This window comes from Macrobrachium nipponense, chromosome 21 (genome assembly GCF_015104395.2).
Source record: "Macrobrachium nipponense isolate FS-2020 chromosome 21, ASM1510439v2, whole genome shotgun sequence".
Lineage (NCBI taxonomy): Eukaryota > Metazoa > Arthropoda > Malacostraca > Decapoda > Palaemonidae > Macrobrachium > Macrobrachium nipponense.
In genome coordinates, this window is record NC_087212.1 from 49094348 (window position 1) to 49116633 (window position 22286).

A 22286-nucleotide genomic window follows, 5' to 3' on the forward strand; every position below is an offset into this window, starting at 1 on the left:
GACAGGGTTTATAGCTCAGGATACAGCCCACATTCATCAAAACAAAAACAATGTATTATCATGCAAACCTGACATCACACTGCCCAAAGTGCTTTGGTATTTTGGTGTTGCAGCACATTTACTAGGCCTATACTGCAATTGTTTATTGTGTAGTTGGTGCATTTGGAGATCTTTATTTATGGTTGATTGCTTACCATAGTTCAGGGAGCTGAACCAAGGCTTGTTTCATTTTTGTTGGTGATTGCAATGCTCATCACACTAAATGATTGAGCTCAGTTACTACCTTAGATAACTGTGGTGTTGCTACTTTAGATTTTTCCACATTCTGGTTGCGAGTAATTAATAACTGAACCCACACATCAATTTGGTAATCATCTTGACCTTGTACTATATTACGGCCCGCGGTTAACAGCCTTATTTTTTTAATGAATATTTTTGACGACTGCCGTAAAACCGATTCGCCGTTGAGTGATTGCGCTGTTAACTGCGGGCCGCCTGTAGTGACAAGCAGCAAGAATTGGAGAACACTGATTGCTATGCTAGTCATGCTATTCTTCTAGCCTTAGGTTTGTAGTTGCAAAATCCCTGAATTGAAATCAGCCAAAATATTCGTGAGAAGGGTATGCTTTGGGGCATGAAACTTAACCCTTCTAAAACTCTATGATAATAGTTAGTAAATCCAGACTACTTCTGCCTTTGCATTTTGATTTAAATTTTCATGGTACAGTTTTAAATTTTAGTGACATGATTTTAGGCCTAACTTTTGATAAGGAATTGACCTTTTAGAAGCATATGCGGAATGGGATGGAATGCAAAATTTATACCATAGGTCCAGTGCTGGGGCCTATAAAGTCATTAGGTGCTGAAAGGGAATCAGTAAAAAGGTTTTAAAGATGTAATAGGAGGAAAACCTCACAGTTGCATTATGAAATAATTGTAAGAATGGGGTAGCAAGTAAGATGGAAGAAAGAAAATATTAGCTCTAGAATTACAGTAAAAGGACTCTGCAAAGAACCCTACGTAATGCCTACAATGCAACATGTGAAGTGCATAACAGCATTACCCCCTACAGGGAAGAAGCGAATTTGTAATATTCATCCTTCTGTTTCTCAACAAGTTGATATTTTGTTGACATGTTTTAGAATGTTTGGTGATGAAGCTATCATATCTAAGTGTTCTAACTCTTATATCTAAGTATTTTAACTCTTTCTTCTTCCTTGTTAGGAGTATGGCTCCACAGAGCAGTTTTCTGGTGATAACTCTTTTCTCAAACTCTTGGACAGAGTTATTTCATTGGTCAAAGTTTATTTCGCAAACTCCTAATGTTGATTTTGACCATACTAGAAAAGAAATGTGACCAGCTCTGTGGAATAACAAATCTCTTGATAATAAACGAGAATGGCTTACACGTACTGTTGGACTGTGATGCTCATAACTTCACAGAGAAACAAAATGAAGTAAATTTATGCCATCTTTAATTCTGTGACACTTATGTGAGCCACTGAGATCTGAATAATCCTTATGATCTAAACCCAGGATACAGAGAATCCAATTTTAATTAAAAATGTTCTGCGACATGTTTTAAGTGACTACCTAACTTTCACCTAAAAATGTTGTTCTGCAACATGTTTTAAGTGATTACCTAATTTTCACCTAACACAATGTATCAACTCTTAGGAAACATTTATGAAAGAAATCTTCAATTTTTTTGTTTACTGTCACTAAATTTTGGAACTGTAATTGATTAAATTCATGAAAATAGGTCTCATACATTTGTTAAAAACAAACCCTTTGGCCTTCTGAGAGTTAAGGATGTTATTGCAAAACCTTTATCATTAATGACTATAGGAAAGCTTTTCCTATTATGAAGTTATACATAAAACGAGTTCTCCCCACTCTCTGTTGTCCTGTGCATGTTCTGCCTGTACTCCTATTAAATGTAGTTCTTCCAATACACCCTGGCTCCATAATTTTCAGAGCCTTCCTCCTATCTATTTGTCCTGATACTTCCACAGCTACTGCCTTGCTGGGTTGCTTTAGTGGTCTAGATAAATAATTTGGAAAAAATATAATCATCTTTGTAGCATCTTTCCATGCCCCAGGTGTACTGCTCTCTACATTTTAATATTTACTCATTCTCTACAGTCTCTTCCTAGGTGGAAATGTAGACCTCTGGAAGTTGTGGGAGATGTATTTGGGGTAATACAAGACTTCACATAATCAGAGTGACTAGTGAAGAGGGAAGAGGACCTTCTTGAGGTAAGATGACAGGTATTTAGAGGTAAATTATTGAAAAAAAAGGGAAAAAACAAAGACTAACCACACTATTGAAGCTGAATGAGATTCTAAGTTACTGGTAAAAAAAAAAATAGAATTCAATCAGGTACTACTTGAAAAGAGTAAAGACTTATGAAAAATAAACAAGATCTATGCTTTTTCACAACAGAAAGAGATGCAAAGAATGTGGAGAAGATTCTGAAGAGATGTATCTACAAAATGTTTTGATTCATGGTTATGGTAGATTTGGAAGATCATGTTTCAATTGAGGGAGTTGCTAAAAAATGTGGTGCCTTGAGGATGTAAAATAGACTGAAATCTCTGAATTAGATGGTCTATACCATGGAACTATAAACATGGAATGGATTTATGCAAAACCGCCGTGTGCAGCATGCCGCCATTAAAAAGGGTGGAGAGAACTTTGTATCTTGCCATATTGGAGTGTAATCTCTTAATTTTCCATGGCAATATCTTGTCATCTATGACACTTTTCATTATATTCAAGCAAATTTAGTAGTACACATTCAATACAGCAATTTCTGTTTACATGATAATACATTTAAAATAACCTAAAATTATTGGTATTGATAAGGCTGACATTAATAAGTGATCTGCAAAAATTAGTGTGTTTCTTTTTGTAATAATGACTGATATAAGTAAACAATAAGCATAAGTCAACATAATTACAATTTAAGTCCATTGTGTCATGGTGATATGGTTAATCCCAAGGTGAAACAGACAGGATAGCAAGGTAATAATACCTAGGTAGTGCATAAAATACAAAGTAGAGTAAAAATACTTTTATACTAAGAGGATATTAAATATAAGGGGTTCAACAGGCTTTAGTGGTAAAATTTATTATAAAACCCCGTGGCAAAGACACAAAATCATTTATTCTTAGCACATGGCATGCATGATTATTTCTATTATATGAGCCATATAGTACATGCTTCATTGGGTTCATGGGAAAGTGCTTTTCAAGAGCTATTAACCAATGCTAAATGTATTAAAATTTATATTAAAAAATAAGGAACAGTAGAGAAAAAAAGTGAACCCAGGTAAAATGCATACCTGGATATCTTCACTTAAAACACTGCAGCGCTATATTTTCTACACACTCAATTACATGTATATAAAAGGGATTTTCAAGAGCTTTCCAGTGAGCCCATATTTATTAAAATTGATGGAAAATTAAGGACGACAGAGTGAAAAAGCGTCTGCAAGACTATGCTTTAATAGCTTAATTCCCGATCATCTCCACCCTTTCCAATGGCAGTCCGCAGTGACAATCAGTCAATACATATATACGCGCATGTCCATTCCATGTTTATAGTTTCATGGTCAGTACATCTGAGAAGATGGGAACAGGAGAAACTAATTGAGTAGTAAATATAGATATACCAGGGAAAAGACCATTTCGTGACATAATCTCAGTAAAGAGGAATATATAAAGACTAGACCACCTGGGAATTCAAAATAGAAGTGAGGAGAGATCTAACTACACATTTAAGCCTATAAAGTTGAAATAAAAATTACTAATAATAGCAATGATCTTTGTTTCTTCCCCATAAAAATATTCAACAAAAAGTTTATCTTGCTTCAATTTTCACCCATTTTTTGAGAACATATCCACTGGTTGAACCAGATTAATTTAGTTATGTGGCTTGGTGATTTTCATTAGCAACTTAGTAGTAGTAATAATCATAATAACATCATGAAATCACACTAGATGACTCTCTGAGATGTGATCTTAACAGAAACGTGATATTTGGAGCAAGGCCGAGATAAATGATAAAGTTAGACAGCTAGATAAAAAACCAAAGGGATATAGCTGAAAAGGAAAGGTAGTTAGCAATGTAAGTAGGTTGAAGGAATGTTCTTTGTGTTTGTAAACATGCTCTTGTTTTATGTAAAAAAAAATAAAATAAAATAAAGAAATAAATACTACATAAAGAAAGTTTTTCAAATGATCAGTAGTTGTTCTTTAATTAAATCCCATAACATCTATTTTCCCCCTCATATAAAAATAAAGAAAAATATAAAATAGCCTGCTTTATATCAATCCTAGGAATAATACAGTTTATAGGAATTTCATATTAGAATATTCCAATCAGCATTATTATACCACAACAGAAACCGAATTGTATGCTACAATGCATTAACCCTCTTACGCCGAAGCGGTAAAAAAAAAAATTGTCTCCCGTGTACCGGAGGTGTTTCAGAGTGAGCGCGGAAGCGGAAAAAATATTTTTTTTCAAAAAATCACAGCACGCTTAGTTTTCAAGATTAAGAGTTCATTTTTGGCTCCTTTTTTTGTCATTGCCTGAAGTTTAGTATGCAACCATCAGAAATGTAAAAAAATGCAACCATCAGAAATGAAAAAAATTATCATTATCATATATAAATAATGCGATATATGATAGCGCAAAAACGAAATTTCATATATAATTGTATTCAAATCGCGCTGTGCGCAAAACGGTTAAAGGTAACAAGTTACTTTTTTTTTTCGTTGTAATGTACACTAAATTGCGATCATTTTGGTATACGTATAACACATTGTAAAACAATAAAAGCAACACAGAGAAAATATTATCACAAAATAATGCATGAATTCGTAACGCGCGGACGTAAACAAATATTTTTTTCAAAAATTCACCATAAATCTAAATATTGTCCTAGAGACTTCCAATTTCTTTCAAAATGAAGACAAATGATTGAATATTACTATACTGTAAGAGTATTAGCTTACAATTGCAGTTTTCGACCATATCTGACGAGTTAAAGTTGACCGAATGTCGATTTTTTTTTATATCTATATATGTTTTATATGCAATTATTTCGGAAATAAGAAAAGCTCCAACCTTCTAATATTTTTCATTTTATTCTACATGAAATTGCACACATTTTCATATATAAAACTCTATGAAATGCCTAATATGAAACGGAGCAAATATTCCGAGAATGGGACGTACGCATTTCGGAGATTTGTGGCGGAGAATCCCCGCGTGGAGGGAAGGAAAGATTTTTTTTTAAATTCACCATAAATCTAAATATTTTGCTAGAGACTTCGAATTTGTTTCTAGATGAAGATAAATGACTGAATATTACTAGACTGTAAGAGTTTTAGCTTACAATTGCGTTTTTTCCGACCATTTCGGTAGAGTCAAAGTTGACCGACGTGGTTTTTTTTTCTATTTTATCGTGATTTATATGCAAATATTTCAAAAATGAGAAAAGCTACAACCTTCAATTATTTTTAGTTGTATTCTACATGAAATTGCGCACATTTTCATATATATGTAACGGCTAATTTAAAATGGTGCAAACATTACCACAATCGCACGTATGATTTTTTCGGAAGAGTTACCTCGCGGACGTAAAGAAAATGTTATTTTTTTCATAAATTCACCATAAATCGAAATATTGTGCTAGAGACTTCCAATTTGTTGCAAAATGAAGGTAAATGCTTGAATATTACTAAAATTTAAGCGTTTTAGCTTACAATTGCGTTTTTCGACCATTTTGGTAGAGTCAAAGTTGACCAGAGGTTGAAATTTTGGCAATTATCGTTATTTATATAAAAATATCTCAAAATTGATAAAAGCTACAACCATGGGTTGTTTTTAGTTGTATTGTGCATGAAATTGCGCACATTTCCATATATAAAACTTTATATAACGGCTAATTTTAAAATGGTGCAAACATTACCACAATCGCATGTATGATTTTTTTCGGAAGTTACCGCGCGGACGTAAGGAAAAAGTTTTTTCATAAATTCACCATAAATCGAAATATTGTGCTAGAGACTTCCAATTAGTTGCAAAATTAAGGTAAATGATTGAATATTACTAATATATAAGAGTTTTAGCTTAAAATTGTGTTTTTCGACCATTTCGGTAGTCAAAGTTGACCGAAGGTTGAAATTTTGGCAATTATTGTTATTTATATGAAAATATCTCAAAACTGATAAAAGCTACAATCATGAGTATTTTATTGTTGTATTCTACATAAAAATGCGCACATTTTCATATATAATACTTCATGTAACGGCTAATTTACAATGGTACAAAAATTATGTCAAAGTGACGAAATAATTTCCGAGATGTGTCACAGATACTTTTTAGTGCGGCAAGAAAGAAATTCGCACTTGCGCGCCTGCGTAACGATTGTAAACAAAACAACACCTTGATCCGTGAACTCCCAGCATCCCCCAAGGCGCGTGATTCAAAAGTTTTAGGCTGGTAGGCCTATAAGTATTTTTCCGCGAATTTAAAAAAAAACTTTTGTAAGTCAACGTAAAATACGTCCAGTCGGCACACGGGAGACAAAAAATGTAGACGTAAAATACGTCCAGTCGGCGTAAGAGGGTTAAACTATAGACTCCAATCATTGCACAGAATAAAACAAGTAAAAATTACGCCGAGGTTTGTTTGGCGCAATGAAGTTTTCTGTATAACGTATAATGCTGTATAAAACCATCAGCTATGACCAGTAGACTTTCAGTTGTTCACCAGATATGGCAGAGTAAGGGTGCATCCCATGACTCCAGAAAGTGCTGCCAGATGCATGATCCATGGCTAACTTAAACCTTAAGGGGGCCGGCCGGCTAATGCCATTTTTTAAGGACAGGACTTTGATATTCATGCCACTTAATAAGTTAACTTGGGACATCTCCAAACCGCATATGATTTTCGCCTCTGACCTTCGGTTTTGTGACGCCAGGGCGATTTATCCCGAAAATAACCATTTTTCAAATTCTATCTCCTCCCTTGATATTTAATATTAAGACCTGGGATAACTACCATATATAGACCTGATGTAGACCTCCAATCAAATAGAGAGTTTTTTTTCTAAAAGTCTTTTTTTTGCTAGATATGAATTTTTCAATATGGTAAAAAAATAAACCCTATAAATCAGGAGAAAAAATTTGTAAAAAAAAAAGACGAAACAAAAATTGGAAAAAAGGGCTCTATTTGATTGTTCTATAATGTCTTTCTGAGTTATATACCAAATTCCAATGTTATAGCTTTAAAACTAAGTGAGAAGATAGATTTTGAAGGTCAATAAGCATAGTTTTGAGATACGGGCGTTCAAAGTTTTCCTTCGTATTTCTATAAAGACAATGTTAATAAATAATGATTATTATGAATGTATATTCCTTTTTTGTGTATTAATAAACCAAAACTATTTTATTTATCATAATTTAATCATAAATGATGATCCCTTTGCTCATATATCGTAGCCTGGGGCACTGCTTGAGGCAAGATGGGGCATTCCTTCCTACGCAATTCTCTCTCTCCCCTTCACTAACTCGGCTTATTATAGTGAATTTTCTTCTTCTGTATGTTAGCGAGATGTTTTCCTTGTATTTTCCTCTTTGGCATGATGAAAACGTAAATGCAAGAGAATGTCAGAGTCAGAGGTGAAACTCGAAGGTGTACTCTCTTTTTACAAAGACAATTTAATAAATCATGATTATTATGAATTTCATATTTCATTTTGGGTATTAAAAAACCAAAACTTTGTTATTTATCATAAATGAAGATCTCTTTGCTCAAAGATCGTAGCCTTGGGCACAGTGTGACGTGTGCTGTCAGGCAAGACGGGGGCGATACTACGCAACCCTTACTAGCAACCCTCCCCTCTCTCTTCACTAACTACACATGTATTATGATATTCTGTAATAATACTAGAGCGATTTTTTTTCGTCTGTATGTTAGCGAGATGTTTTCCTTGTCTTTTCCTCATTAGCATGATGAAATTCTTGCCGAAACATACATAAACATACGTAATAGCAAGCGAATGTCAAAGGTGAAATCGAACGTGTAAACTACTTGAAGTTTGTGATCGCACTAAATCATGACTGGACTTGGTAGCAGAGCTGAAGTCTCCCTTCTCAACTCAGGGAATGTCTACAGATGCCATTTCTCCCAATTTCTTTGACAATAATTATCAAAATTTACGATATTAGAAGAAATATGACAATTTGTCGAAAATTGCATTTTTCCTAACTATACAAACCTGAGGTCCCTTTAACAATAGGAAGGTAACTAGCGGCAGCTGGGACGGTCGTAAGCTTCGAACAAGGAGAACGGTAGTTAACTGCTTGTCCGATCGTGCGCGCGGGCAGAATCACTTTCGCTTTAGGCCCATGCAAAAAGTTGCAGAGTGAGGGGTGGCATGAGGTGGGACTATATGTAAGGACCTCAGGTTTGTATAGTTAGGAAAATGCAATTTTCGACAAATTGTCATTTGTTCCGATACGTAATACAAACCCTCGGTCCTTTAACAATAGGAAGACTCACTTCTTGGTGGGAGGAATCTGAGTCTTTTTGGTGAACAGACTGGTGTTCGTCCAACCCTGGAGTGCCTCCCTGGTCGTAAGAGCAAGGGAGGGATCCAAACCTCTGTCCGATTGATCGGGGTGTGCACCGCAGGATCAATGGTCAGACCTCTGGGCCAAGTACTAAGAAGAGGCGGAGCGGTATATCTTCGTACCAGCAAGCAAGAACTTGTTCCTGTTTGCAAGAGAACAATCATAAAATGATGAGTTTGTCTCAATTTGGCATCCACTTCCTCCCCTTGTTGGAGGAATGTGGATATTTACTCCTATCCCTACTGAAAGGGATAGGATGGTGCTCTATTGAGTAGCTCACCTGCATCTCGTCCTTACCCAGCAGGGGGTGACGACCGTGTCCCTCTACCCAAAGGTAGAGGGAAGAAAAAGATGGGAAGAGGAGCCAGTCACACTCCTTCATTCCTCATCCATTCTTACGGTCACACCCAGGACTCGATGCTGTTCAGCCTGCGAGGGTCTGGGTTAACTACACAACGTGTTGAGCAACCACCACGGTTCCCAAGGAAAAAGATCCAAGGAACTGTGGGCAATATCCTGAAGGTAGAAGGAGGTGCATGCGGTCCGGTTGGACCAGGCGCCTGCCTTCATTACCTGCGCCACGGAGAAGTTCTTGCGGAACGCGAGAGAATGATGAAGAGGCGTCCACACTCATCCTGGGTGTCGAGTTTTCTTCAGACAGCTCCGTCGCACCTTCACAAGACAAAGCAGCATAGCCTTCGTATCGGAGGCGGTGACGTCCATTTGGGAGGGTATTGTGAAGGACTCGAACCAATCGTCAGTTACCGAAGGGTTCTGAGTCTTCGCTACGAAGATCGGTACGAAATCGAGCGTCACAAATCCCCATCCCTTTGTGCTTGACTTCTCAAGAGAAGTCATGCAGTTACCTAAGACGAAAAGAAGGGAATAGTCGTATGACCTATCCCTCTTCTCGACTTTGGTTATGTACAGTACTCATACTGACAAGCTATTAAGACGAAGTAATGATTGCTCTGGAACAACCGAACTAAGTCCACAGCATAGTTCGTAACTGACTCGGGCGCTCTGACAGCTGCCGACTGACTGGTTCGGAATCAGTAGAGGCAAGTTGTCCAAGCATCCGGGTAAGTCACGTGACCTTCGCCCTTTAAAGAGTTATGCTGAGAGATCAAACAAATAAAATATTTGTTAGTCACCGATGCCGGACGGCGCGGCAATGATTCTCTTAATGCATAAGCTCAAAAGGCGAAAGTCAATTGCCTTCAAAAGACCGAGGTCCCTGATGGCAAGAAAATCTCATAGACGTTTGAATCTCAGCTTAAGGAGAAACAACACTATGTGACGTTGAAGACGAAGGTAGGCAATGAATGCAACCTACGTCTTCCAGCTGAATCGAGAGAAGGAATCTCAAGATTCTAAACCTGTGCTTACAAATGACTGAAAACGCTAACCGCCATTTCATTGCTGTCCGTTGTGCAATGAAAGCGGGGCGTTCTTCAGTAATGAAACACAGGGAGAGCCGCTTGAAGAACTGCTTCTCATGGGCTGAACGTTTGGAAGTAGAGCTGGCAGGTGTGGGAGTAGGCGATGTCTTTCAATACATCTGCTAATCCGGGGTGAACAATGAACAATTGTACACCTCCGAATACAAGATATTTTGAGGACAAACTCAGATTCCGCAAAAATCATTCGCATTATCGGATATCGAATAAGCAGCAAGAGACTATTACAGAATTCTGTTACCGTGCGGTAAACAGAAAGATGAGAGTCGAATAGATATCTCTGTTTAAAATTCTTGCAATACCGAAGACGATGAATACTAGCGTTTTCTCAGCAGTAGATGGTCATTCATGTATGCGAGAATCCCCGTTAATCAGAGACTTAAGTCCGTGATTGTTGGGCAGAGATACGGTTGTTATTCAATCAAAGCAGGTGAGAAAGACATAAACAACCGTCTATCTCAAAGCGGCAGCTGATACTGAAATGCCTCGGGCAATTCAATACGCAGTAGCTGTCGCTGACTCGTCATCCTGAGTTGCCAAGTAATCCTTTCCACGAAGGAATGCGTTCGGCTAGAACCACCGAGCATAAAAAGATATGCTCGAGCAATTATATTTAAGCGAAACGAATTTCGGTAAATATAAAAGCTTAAATGGTGTGTTGTTGTGACAACACCATAAGTATATAAAATTGAAACTGGAAACTCCTGGGAGGTTGCAGGCAACCCGGGTTGCAGTTCAATTAGAATACTTTTCGTCTAAGTCGCAATCCGTAGAATAACCAGGATATGCGCCTACCCCTCGGACCATTCAACTGCTTAGCGAATCATGTCGCGAGGTTAATATACGTAGTATATTTGTAGGATTCTGAACAACGATCTCCATCCTAAATTCTTTTCTTCAAGAAAACAAAATAAGGATTGGAGATCGACCACCTTCGTTCTCTATTAAAGAGAGTGAAGGAGAAGTCTTCCTCGAAGGAAGCTTCAATGGTGAACAGAATACTAAGACGATAGTTCCAGCCAAACTGGATATTCCCGTCCGTTCTTCTCTATTCCAGGTTGGTCGCCTACTGTGAGATAGTCTTCTTTCAGCAGCAGTCTTTCTTCCTAATGCTAGAAATTCCAGGAATTCGAGCATAGGCGAGGTTCCCGATTATCGTGTAACATATCGGGGATTCTCGTCTCGCTCACTTTGGACCGTGGTCTCGCCTAAGTGTTCGGAGATCGTAAGAAACTCTAACACTCTGAATGCGCTAGAAATTCCGTAGAATTCTAAGCAGTCTGTGAAACCCCCACCGAATTCGTCAAACGATATCGGCTGGTGGTCCTCTCGATTCCCGTAGAAATCGAGAATGGGGCAGGATCCCTCCTCAACGACCGGGGCTTACGTCAGGTAGGACCCGAAGGTCCCCCCTGGTAGCGCAGTCCCCAACGTGGGATCCTACAGAGAAATCTCTGTAGGATCCTTCCCCTTTCCCTCGTAGCCGTAAGGAGAGAGGAATGGGGGAGGATTGGATACTCGCTCGCCTTCCCAGTGGAACTAGCAGTTGGAGAAGAGTAGGAGCAGCCCTCGCCTTGCGGCGATGGCCTCTCAGAGTCTGGGAAAACGTATCGTCAGGAGAAAACGTTTTCCCCGAGGAGGGTTACGAACTCTCACTGTAGGTAAGGGTCTGCCGCCACTGTGAACGTCGTCTGGGTGGGGCTGATCGACACCTGACAGGAGAGAGCCGATACCGTCCTCCGACTCATTCCAGTCCTCGTCGAGGTCGAAACCTCTCAGGAGGACCGAAGGAGTATTTAAATACAGTGTCCGAAGACACGTAGAAACGCCGCTGTCGCAGTAGAGGAGGTGGAAGTAGCTTGATCGACCGGCCAGAACTGAGAGAGCCTTCTTGTCCGGAGACGAGAGACTCTGGTTCAAGACAGAATCGGCAAGCTCCGATCGCGGCATACCCACCGTCGGTTTGGGTTCCCTCTCGGGCCCCAAAACGACTCGAGCAGAGACATGGGCTCTGCTGTGGGAGCGGCGATCCTTGCCCCCCGGTCGTTGTGCTGACGAATCAGTGCAATAACCTGGGTAAAGTTACTCTGAATCTCGGAAGTTACAGCGTCTTGAGGAGAGGACCGTCCAGTCCCTCCAACAAGAGCAGCTCCCAGGACCCTCCTCCTTCAGAAGAAGGACCAGCAACAGATCCCTGACGGTTGCCTCCAATCACTTGCGCGTACGTCCTGGTTGGTCCTAAGACCAACCTGGCACGTTGCGGCGTCGTGACGGGATCGTGAGCGGCGCATCTCTCACGATCACTCCTATATACCTCGCTCTTCCTGGCGTATGCCGAGGAAGTTGAAGGTATCGGAGAGACAGAACTACGCTACCCCCTCTCCCCCTGACGGTCGCCCTCCATCACTTGCGCGTACGTCCTGGTTGGTCCTAAGACCATACGTGGCACGTGCCGGCGTCCCGTGACGGAATCGTGAGCGGCGCACCTCTCACGATCACTCCTAGCTACCTCGCTCTTCCCGGTGTAAGCCCGAGGAAAGGAATTTGAAGGTAGTGGAAGACACGGACCTGACGATTACCCCCCCCGCTCGCTGGCAGGACCAGCGTACGTGGGGGGCTGCAGCCGATCACCAACCCGCGGTGGGATCGATCTGCAGGCCTGGCCGTGCCGCTCACCTGTGGCGAGCGGCTCGACTGAGCACGTCAACCCCGGTCCCACCCGTGGTCAGACGAGCTGCTGCTGGTCACCGTATCCGCCCGGTCCCTGTGGGAGCGGCGGTCAGGTGACCTGCAGAGCTCGCTTTCGCCGTGAGACCGGTGAGCGTCCTCGCGGCACGTCAAACCGCTGGTACCAGCCGAGGCTGGGTACCGTCGGTCGAGGGGACCTGGGGGACCTCTTCCCAGCCTCAACCCGTGGCCGGTCAGAGACCGTCACGTCCACGAGAGGTACCGGCTGGTCGCTGCGAGAGCGGCCGCTGGCCTGGCGAGAGTCACCTGAGCGGCTCTCGACAGTCTTCTGCTCCGTGCCTCGGTCATGACGCTGAGCGAACTCAGGCGTCTTAACTTTGGCTGCACGGTCACCCGAAGGAGATCGTACACTCGGAACTTCTCGCGGACGAGAAACCGAGCCGGTACCTGGCTTAGCAGCAGAGCTGCCAAGACCAGGCGAGGGTGTACCCGCGGTAGCCAGCACACCCTTGGTCCCCGTCTTCTTCTTCTTCTTCTCAGAAGGGGAGACGGGCCCCGTTCCCGAAGGAACAGGAGGACCAGCAGAAGAACCCCCCCGTCACACCGGAATGTGACGAGCCCTTCGAAGTTCCCGAAGGAGTCTTCTTAGGGGGAATAACAAAACCCGGTTACCAGCTGGTCGCTGCGAGAGCGGCCGCTGGCCTGGCGAGAGTCACCTGAGCGGTTCTCGCCAGCCTTCTGCTCCGTGCCGTGGTCTTGGCGCCGAGCGAACTCTGGCGCCGAAACTTTGGCTGCACGGTCTCCCGAGGGAGAGCGTACACTCGGGATCTCCCGCGAACGAGAGACCGAGCCGGAACCTGGCGTAGCGGCATCGCCGCTAGCACCAGGTCGAGGACGTACCAGAGCTAACCGATACTCCTCTGGTCCCCGTCTATCTCTTCCTTACGGAAGGGGAGACGGGCCCCGCTCCCGAAGGAGCAGGAGGACCAGCAGAAGGACCCCCCCCTTAGAAGTTCCCGAAGGAGACTTCTTAGGGGGGGGAGGCAGCCTTCTTCTTCTTCGGCTTATGGGCCTTAGAAGTCGAAGGGGAAGAGGCAGCAACAGACGAAGACGAAGATGACACCTTCCTCTTCTTCGTCAGCTCACGCAGGACAGTCGTCAGGTCCTCCATCCAGGCCGGAGTCGGGCCTATTGCCGAAGCAACACGGCCCGACTGCACCTGTCCGGAAGGACCTGGGACTGGGGAAGACACACCATGGGCAGGACCAGCATGGACAGGGCGCAGGAACCAGGAGCGACAGGAACAGCAACCAGCTCAGGAGCGGCAGGAACAGCGGCAGCGGTAAACACAGAAGGGACAGCCAAGCCAGTAGCGGGAACCACATCAGCGACAGGTACGGCAGGCCCAGCCATCGCCTCGTAGAATCATCGGCAGCCAGCGTGGTACTGGCGGCCGGTCCAGGGGCGCGAGCTGCTGGAACAGCGGAAGTCTGGGGCAGGCAACACGAAGAAAACACAGGCGGCGGCGGCATACCCCTCCTCGGTACGGCGGCGACCGGCCCTAGAAGCGGCAGACGGCGTCACCGACACAGCATGGGGAGTGTAGACCAGCGGGGGGAAGCCAGCATAAGCGGCCGTGAAGGTTGTAGTGGAGACCACTCCAAGGTCACCGCCCCAGACCTCGCTAGACTCTGCAGCAGATCGTGGATGCTAGGCACGCCCTGCAGCCGCAGTGGTCCATACCTGTCCAAGGTCGTCTCCCACGGCTGTAGCACCTGCGGTAGCACAGACAGATTAGTAAGAGGGGTTCCCTCACGCACGGGGGGGGAGACATGCCCCACCCCGAACGGAAGGAAGACCCCAAAAAAAAAAATACGAGGAAGCTGAGCGGGGGGGCAGGAAAGAAGACGAAGAATCGGATACCAAGGGAGTCGCGGGAGAGCTTTCCGACGACTTCCTGGCAGACCTTCGCTTCCCCTACCCCCGCACAGCAGTGAAAAGTAATATGAAAATGAAACAGAATACTGCACTTGCGATTCACTTCATAGAACTTAAAAGAGGGAAAAATCAATTCCCGGTAAGAGCGGAAACTTGATCCATAATAATATGATGCTATCATAAATATATATGAAAATGAACAATACTGCACTTGCTATTTTCACTTTCACAGCAATAAATCGTAAGGATTAATTCCCGGGTAAGAGCGGAAATTGATCCAAAATTAAATTTGATGCAATTAATAAATGAAAATGAAAGAAAACTGCATTGCGAATCCACTTTCATTGCATTCTATTCATACAAAATAAGAGGCTCTTGCCGAGCGCAATCAAGCTCTCGGCAACGAACGCACAGGGCAAAAATATAATGAAAAAGAGTACTTACATCTTTCAATTACACACTTTCGCCCAAAATACATGACTCGGCGCGAGTGCGCCCGCCCTCGGCACCGAGACATAATTCAAGGGTTCAATACATGAAAAGAGCGGAAATCGCCGTCTCTACGGCGATAGCTCCATGTTGATTCATAATTAAGTAATGAAAATGAAAACAGTGTACTTACAGTTTCATTTTCAAGTCAAACCAAACCATTAGTAGAAAACACAATATAAACAAAGCATACGACGATGAAGCGGGCAGAGAGCGATGACGAACACGTCCTTCACACCCGCGGCCGAAAGCAAAAGTGATTCTTCACCTCTCGGGCGCGCGGGCGCGCGCACGATCGGACAAGCAGTTAACTACCGTTCTCCCCTTGTTCGAAGCTTACGACCGTCCCAGCTGCCGCTAGTTACCTTCCTATTGTTAAAGGACCGAGGGTTTGTATTACGTATCGGAACAAATTGCATTTTCTTGTACGGATCAATGTTTTAGGCTTATTGAGTTACGTTAACTAATTACCCTGTAACTACGAAAGTAAGAGGAATTTTGACGAAATATTTCGTATACGTATTCTCAATTGCCACATGAAGCTCCATGAATTTTTTCATGACTTTACATTTTTCGCCCTATACCACCATATATAGGGGTTCCGGCCGGCCCACTTAAATTAAATCAAATAAAAACTACTGAGGTTAGAGGATAGCAATTTGGTACGTTTGATGATTGGAGGGTGGAGGACCAAAATGGCAAATTTTTATTCAATTTGCATTTTTGATAGCTTACAAACCTGAGGTCTTCACAATAGGATGATCTTCTAGTGCCAGCTGGAAACCGGTTAAAAACAATAAAAGATTGTAAAGCAAGGAATCTATGGCTTCTAGCAATCCATACGTATACGAGGTGGAAGCTCGTCACCAACCAAGCTTGGGACCTTGTGACGCATCAGTCTTTCTTTGACCACCTTGGAGAGTAGTCGTGTTGTGCTTTCCTTTCCAAGCCAGTTGCTGTTTTTGCCTGTTATTTCTTTACATTTTAGAGTGTGTGTGTGTGTGTGTGTGTGTGTGTGTGTGTGTGTGTGTGTGTGTGTGTGTCTCTCTCTCTCTCCTTTAATCATGGATTCCTCCAAGAACTCCAAGCCCCTTCAACGCATGTGTCCAGGAGTTCAGGGATTTCCATGTTCCAGGTTTTTGGCTTCTTCTGTTACAGATCCCCATTCAACTTGCAGTAGGCACCGTGCGAATTTTTGTACTACCTCTAATCTGTCCCTGGAATGTTCTTAGCCTATATCTCAGTGGAGGGGTTTCTATAAGAAGAGGGATCAACGTAAGGTGTCAACTTGTCTGTCCTTGGGAAGGCTTTTTGCCTCCCCAAGCAGACATTGCAGCGTCTCCTTCTTCCAGTAGTCTTTCCCCTGCATCTTTTGTTCCTGTGTCCCTGGCCTTTTCTCTCATTGATTTGTCTTTGTACGTATCAGGTGGTGCACGAGATAGTTTTATGTTTAATGAGGCCCCTTCTCTTGTGGGAGACAATCACTCCCTCAGGAGAGGAGGCTGCCCCTCCAGCTTCCTTTGTTTTAGATTGGGAGTCCAACAAAATGGCAGTGGTTTGGGTGTCCCTAAGCCTACAGGGTTCACCATCTTTTGATGGTTTACCGGCCCATTTCTTGTCTGCTCGCCAGACTCCCCCAGTCCTACTGGCAGTCCCCCCTCCTCCTAGCCTACACTACTTTGGTACAAGTATGATGCCTTCAAGTGGGTCAGAGCCGTTCAACATTGTCATCTGCTGAGTCGCTGCTTATCTCCTCGCCATGGCTTGTGCTGCCATGCCCAATGTTGCGACGTCACTCCCAACTTCCACACAACCTATGACATCGACTGCGGTGTCGGTTCACCTTCCGTCTCAGACTGTGACATCGTTACCATCCATGTCTCTTGCTGTCTGCTCAGCTTCCTCGGAGACGTTCTTTCTGGTGACGTTTGATAAAATGGACTGCGTTTTCTGTGAGTTATGCAATTCCCCCTTCAAGAAGCGTCAAAGTAGGAGAGAGCTCCCAAGCTTGGTTGGTGACCAGCTTCCACCTCATATATGTATGGGTGATCAGATGCCACAGATTCCTTGCTTTACAATCTTTGATTGTTTTTAACTGATTTCTAGCTGGTGCTAGCAGATTATCCTATTGTTAACACTGAGGGTTTGTTCTGAATATGAACAGATACCAATTTGCATCCCTCTAGCCTCAGTAATTTTTTAGATCTGAAGGCAGAAAGAATAAAGTGTAGATGGATGGACAGACAAAGCCATCACAATAGATTTCTTTTGTAGAAAACTAAAAATCTACATGAAATAAAAAATTCATCACTTATCAGACTTAAAAAGTACCAATAATGCATCACATCCATACCTTAAACATTGCAGCCTCAGGAGATCCAAGCTCAATGAAAGGGGGATTACCCGTTGCCATTTCCACAACAGTACAACCTAAAGACCAAATATCTGCCTGAAAAGACAAGGAGGAAGACTGGTATTGAACACAAAATCAAAATAAAAAACTGGAAAGATAACTGCAAAGCAATGCATAATGTACCTCAATGCAAACTATCATTTATATTCCGCTTAAAACACTTTACTTAATTCTAAATGTACTCCGTAGGCAGGTCAAGAGAGCAGAACTTAAGATTCAAGACACACCTAATTTTTTGGAAGAAATGAAAACCCCAAAGCAATACTGTACTATTCTCTACTTTACATTATATGGTCACTAAACTTGGGAGAAATTCTTCAATATCTAGTTATTTTTCCTTAACACACGTTTACAACTAGAAAGAGAAATTTTTTCTTAAGGTTCTCTTTGCACAGAGTAAATACTAAAGAAAAGATATGAATGTTTGAAATTTTATTAGCAACATAAAAAACTATCACAAAAAACATTATTAATTTAATGAATGGCTCTCTGAATGGTATAAGCATTCTCTACTCTCTCATTTTCTCTTTTCAACTAAGACATTGGATGTCATCTCTCCTTACCTATCCAGCTTTTCTGATTTTGCCTTGTTTAAATTCTAGCTTTCACTTATGAATAAAACAAAACACTGTGGGTGAGTACTCTTTGAGTTTTGAAATGTAATTTAAGGCTTTCATGTTAACACTTTACAAAAATAATAACTATAAATATACAGCGGTTATAACAGAACACTTTGCACATTTCTAGACTCACAAGGCTTGTTAAGGGTTTTGTTTGTAAATGAAGGAGAAAAGCTGTATCAAAGCAAAGCTAACATCCTGTAAAGAGAAAAAAAGAGAGAGAATGAAAAGTAAAATACTAAACATAATGCAGCCATTATTTTTAGTATTCTAACTGATACACAGTCTGTACGCTATATCATTAATACAAGAGAAAGAGAGAGAGAGAAAGAGAGAAAGCCCTTACCGGTGCACCATAGCCTCTGGCTCCCTTGTCAATAACCTCTGGAGCCATATACTGCAAGGTTCCAGTAAACGTTTCTGTACTTAAACAAACACCGGCTAATCGTTTTGATGTTCCAAAATCCGAAATTTTAACAACGCCCGTATAAGTATTGACTAGAACATTATCACCTGTGAAATATCAAGATTAATTATGAACTGCACATACTTGTTATTCTACATTGATGATTTACCTCTTAAGTTACATACAAAGACATACAACCTTGCACATCTTTCAAATTGAAAATTCTTCTTTGCACATTCAAAATTAAAATTACTATTCACAAATAAAATTACTATGCTCAATTTATTATGAAGCCAAAAAATTCACCTAAAACTTGTACCAACAAAATAAAACCAACTCATTCATAACATAGGGAGCTGAATAAAATAAGTTTACTCAAACAAGTTTCTTTGAGACTAAGTGCAACTTTGATTTGTCTATGTATTACAAAAGTAAAAGAATAGAACTATCAGACCTTTTGAAAAATTAACATAAAATTTTTTTTACTGATGTCAGGTTACAAAAGCATTACTGCCAATACAGTGACAAGTACGTTTAATAAAGCAAACCATGAAAATAGGAAAATGTAATTGTCTATACTTTCATCAATATACCAACCTACCAGAATACCAGTTTTAATATTCATATATAAATGATCCTGAAATATCAGTTAATCTAAAACATATGAATAAAGATTTTTCATTTTAAGAAATCAATTAAACAGGAAAATAACTGAAAGTACTAAAATAACACAAAATATTATATCCTAAACACAACACTGTTTTAGAGTGGTCATAAATGAATAAATGATAAATTTATCATACACACTATTTTGTAAGTAAATAAATTTTTGTCAATATACATAATGCAAAAGCCCTCAGTATGTATCCTACACTAAACATTTTTGACAAGCCAAAGAATCGTGCTAAAGCTTTGAGTATCCACGCAAGCTTACAAAAAACCAAACTAGAGCTTCATGTAAACTAGAACACTAATTTGGATAAATGAATCAGTAATGAAATACAAGAACAGAAACAAAAAATATTACATTTTTTAAAAACAATGATTTTTATACTGAAGATCTGAAATAAAGGAAATTAATTTCTATAGTTCCTTTTTGAAGGATAACACATACCTTTTATATCCCTATGAACAATTTTTTGGTCGTGAAGATACTTGAGCCCTTCAAGTATCTGCTTTGTATAGTAAGCTATGGTTGCTTCATTCTCTTTCAGAGGGCCCCACTTTGACCTCAGTAAAGCAGAAAGTGACCCTCCAGGTACCTGTTCCATGAAGATTTTGAAATACCCATCTTCCGAGGCTGTTCCCAGGTACTGAACAATGTTGCGATGACGCAACTCAGAATGAAGTTTGATTTCTTCATGGAGAGGCTGTACTTCCCTGTAAGGAACAATATGTTTTACATGACACAGACTGAAAAATCTACGGGAAGAGGAACACATGACTACACTCACATTATCTGCAAAATGCTACCATCCTGCTACTTTTGTTCTTAATGATTTTTGTTTAACTTTACTTGTTGCATGAACTTTCTCTCAAGTCTTGTATCTGATCTTAAAACATCTCTGTTATTCAAAGAATGAAATGCTGCTCAAAAAAAGTGTCTTTTGGGACATTATCCTTTTTTTTTTACAATAGCATTATTCGATATTACTTCAACACTAGATGCAAAAGAGAGGAAGTATCTGACAAATGGTTTCAACTTGGTGAGAACATGGATCACCTTGTTCATATCCTATATTCAATTATAATATGAATTATTCAGTAACAAGACTAACCAGTCAGAGAGAGAGAGAGAGAGAGAGAGAGAGAGAGAGAGAGAGAGAGAGAGAGAGAGAGAGAGAGAGATGTGTGTGTGTCTGTCCTACAAAATTATCATAACCGATGATCCCTTATGAGGACCTAGAATCAAATATGGCAAGCCATTAAAATCCTGATCCTTCATTTTTTGGAAGCAAAATTTAGCATGTAAAAATGACAATTTGTCGAAAATTGCATTTTTCCTAACTATACAAACCTGAGGTCCTTTAACAATAGGAAGGTAACTAGCGGCAGCTGGGACGGTCGTAAGCTTCGAACAAGGGGAGAACGGTAGTTAACTGCTTGTTCCGATCGTGCGCGCGCCGCGCGCGCCGGCGGTGAAGAATCACTTTTCTTTGCTTTAGGCCCATGCAAAAAGTTGCAGAGTGAGGGGTGGTATGAGGTGGGACTATATGTAAAGGACCTCAGGTTTGTATAGTTAGGAAAAATGCAATTTTCGACAAATTGTCATTTGTTCCGATACGTAATACAAACCCTCGGTCCTTTAACAATAGGAAGACTCACTTCTTGGTGGGTGGAATCTGAGTCTTTTTGGTGAACAGACTGGTGTTCGTCCAACCTTGGAATGCCTCCCTGGTCGTAAGAGCAAGGGAGGGATCCAAACCTCTGTCCGATTGATCGGGGTGTGCACCGCAGGATCAATGGTCAGACCTCTGAGCCAAGTACTAAGAGAGAGGCAAGCGTATCTCTTCGTACCAGCATTGCAAGAACTTGTTCCTGTACAGGAGCCAACATAAAGTTATGGGTTTGTCTCAAGTAGGCATCCACTCCTTCCCCCTTGTTTGGAGGGAGTGGAGGATATTTGCTTCTATCCCTAAGCTAAAGGGGATAGATTGGGGGCCTCGGTTGAGTAGCTTACCTGCATCGGATTCCTTTCCAGCATGGTGACGACCGTGACCCTCTGCCCACAGGTAGAGAGAGAGAAAGATGGAGAAGAGAAGCCAGTCGCACTCTCATTCAACCATTCATTCCTACAGTCACAACCAGGAATCGATGCTGTTCTGCCTGCTCGGGTGCTGGGTAAGCTTACACAACGTGTTGAGCAGCCACCACAGGTCCCAAGGAAAAAGTATCCAAGGACTTGTGGGCAATATCCCGAAGGTAGAAGGACGTGAAGGTAGTCTGGTTGGCCCAGACACCTGCCTTCAGGACCTGCGCCACGGAGAAGTTCTTGCGGAACGCCAAAGAGGGTCCAATACCTCTGACTTCGTGGGCTCTCGGTCGGAGCGTACGGATGTCGTCACTACCATCAGCCTCGTACGCTCTCCGATCACCTCACGCAGCCAGAAAGAAAGCGTGTTGTTGGATACTTCTTTCTTGGTAACCCCAGTGCTAACGAAGAGGCGTCGACACTCAGGCCTGAGGTGTCGAGTTTTCTTCAGATAGCGCCGTAGCGCCCTCACAGGACAAAGCAGCATCTCATCCGTATTCGTTGTCGGTGAAATCCATTAGGGAGGGGATTGTGAAAGACTCGAACCTGTCGTCAGGGATCGACGGATTCTGAGTCTTGGCTACGAAATTCGGAAGGGACGAAATCGAGCGTCACAGATCCCCAGCCCCTGGAATGTTTTAACATTGAAGGACAGACCATGAAGTTCCCCTACTCTCTTCGCCGATGCCAGGGCCAGCAAGAAGAGGGTCTTGAGGGTCAGATCCTGTCTGACGACTCTCGGAGTGGCTTCCGAATGGTCTTTCGAGTCAAACTCCTAAGGACGAGAGTCCCACATCCCCACTCAGGGGGCCTGAGCTCCCTGGGTGGGCAAGACCTTTCGAAGCTCCTCATTAGCAAGGAGATCTC

At 41.9% G+C, this 22286-nt stretch overlaps 1 protein-coding gene across 1 annotated transcript in view; it reads right to left on the bottom strand.

The window, feature by feature from the left end:
• LOC135197474 (mitogen-activated protein kinase kinase kinase 15-like) overlaps positions 1 to 22286 on the bottom strand; it is a 259241-nt gene that overhangs the window by 95718 nt on the left and 141237 nt on the right. Inside the window, 3 exon segments of the mRNA XM_064224540.1 lie at positions 17582 to 17677; positions 18608 to 18774; positions 19782 to 20047. Coding sequence (XP_064080610.1) covers positions 17582 to 17677; positions 18608 to 18774; positions 19782 to 20047 — 529 coding nt within the window.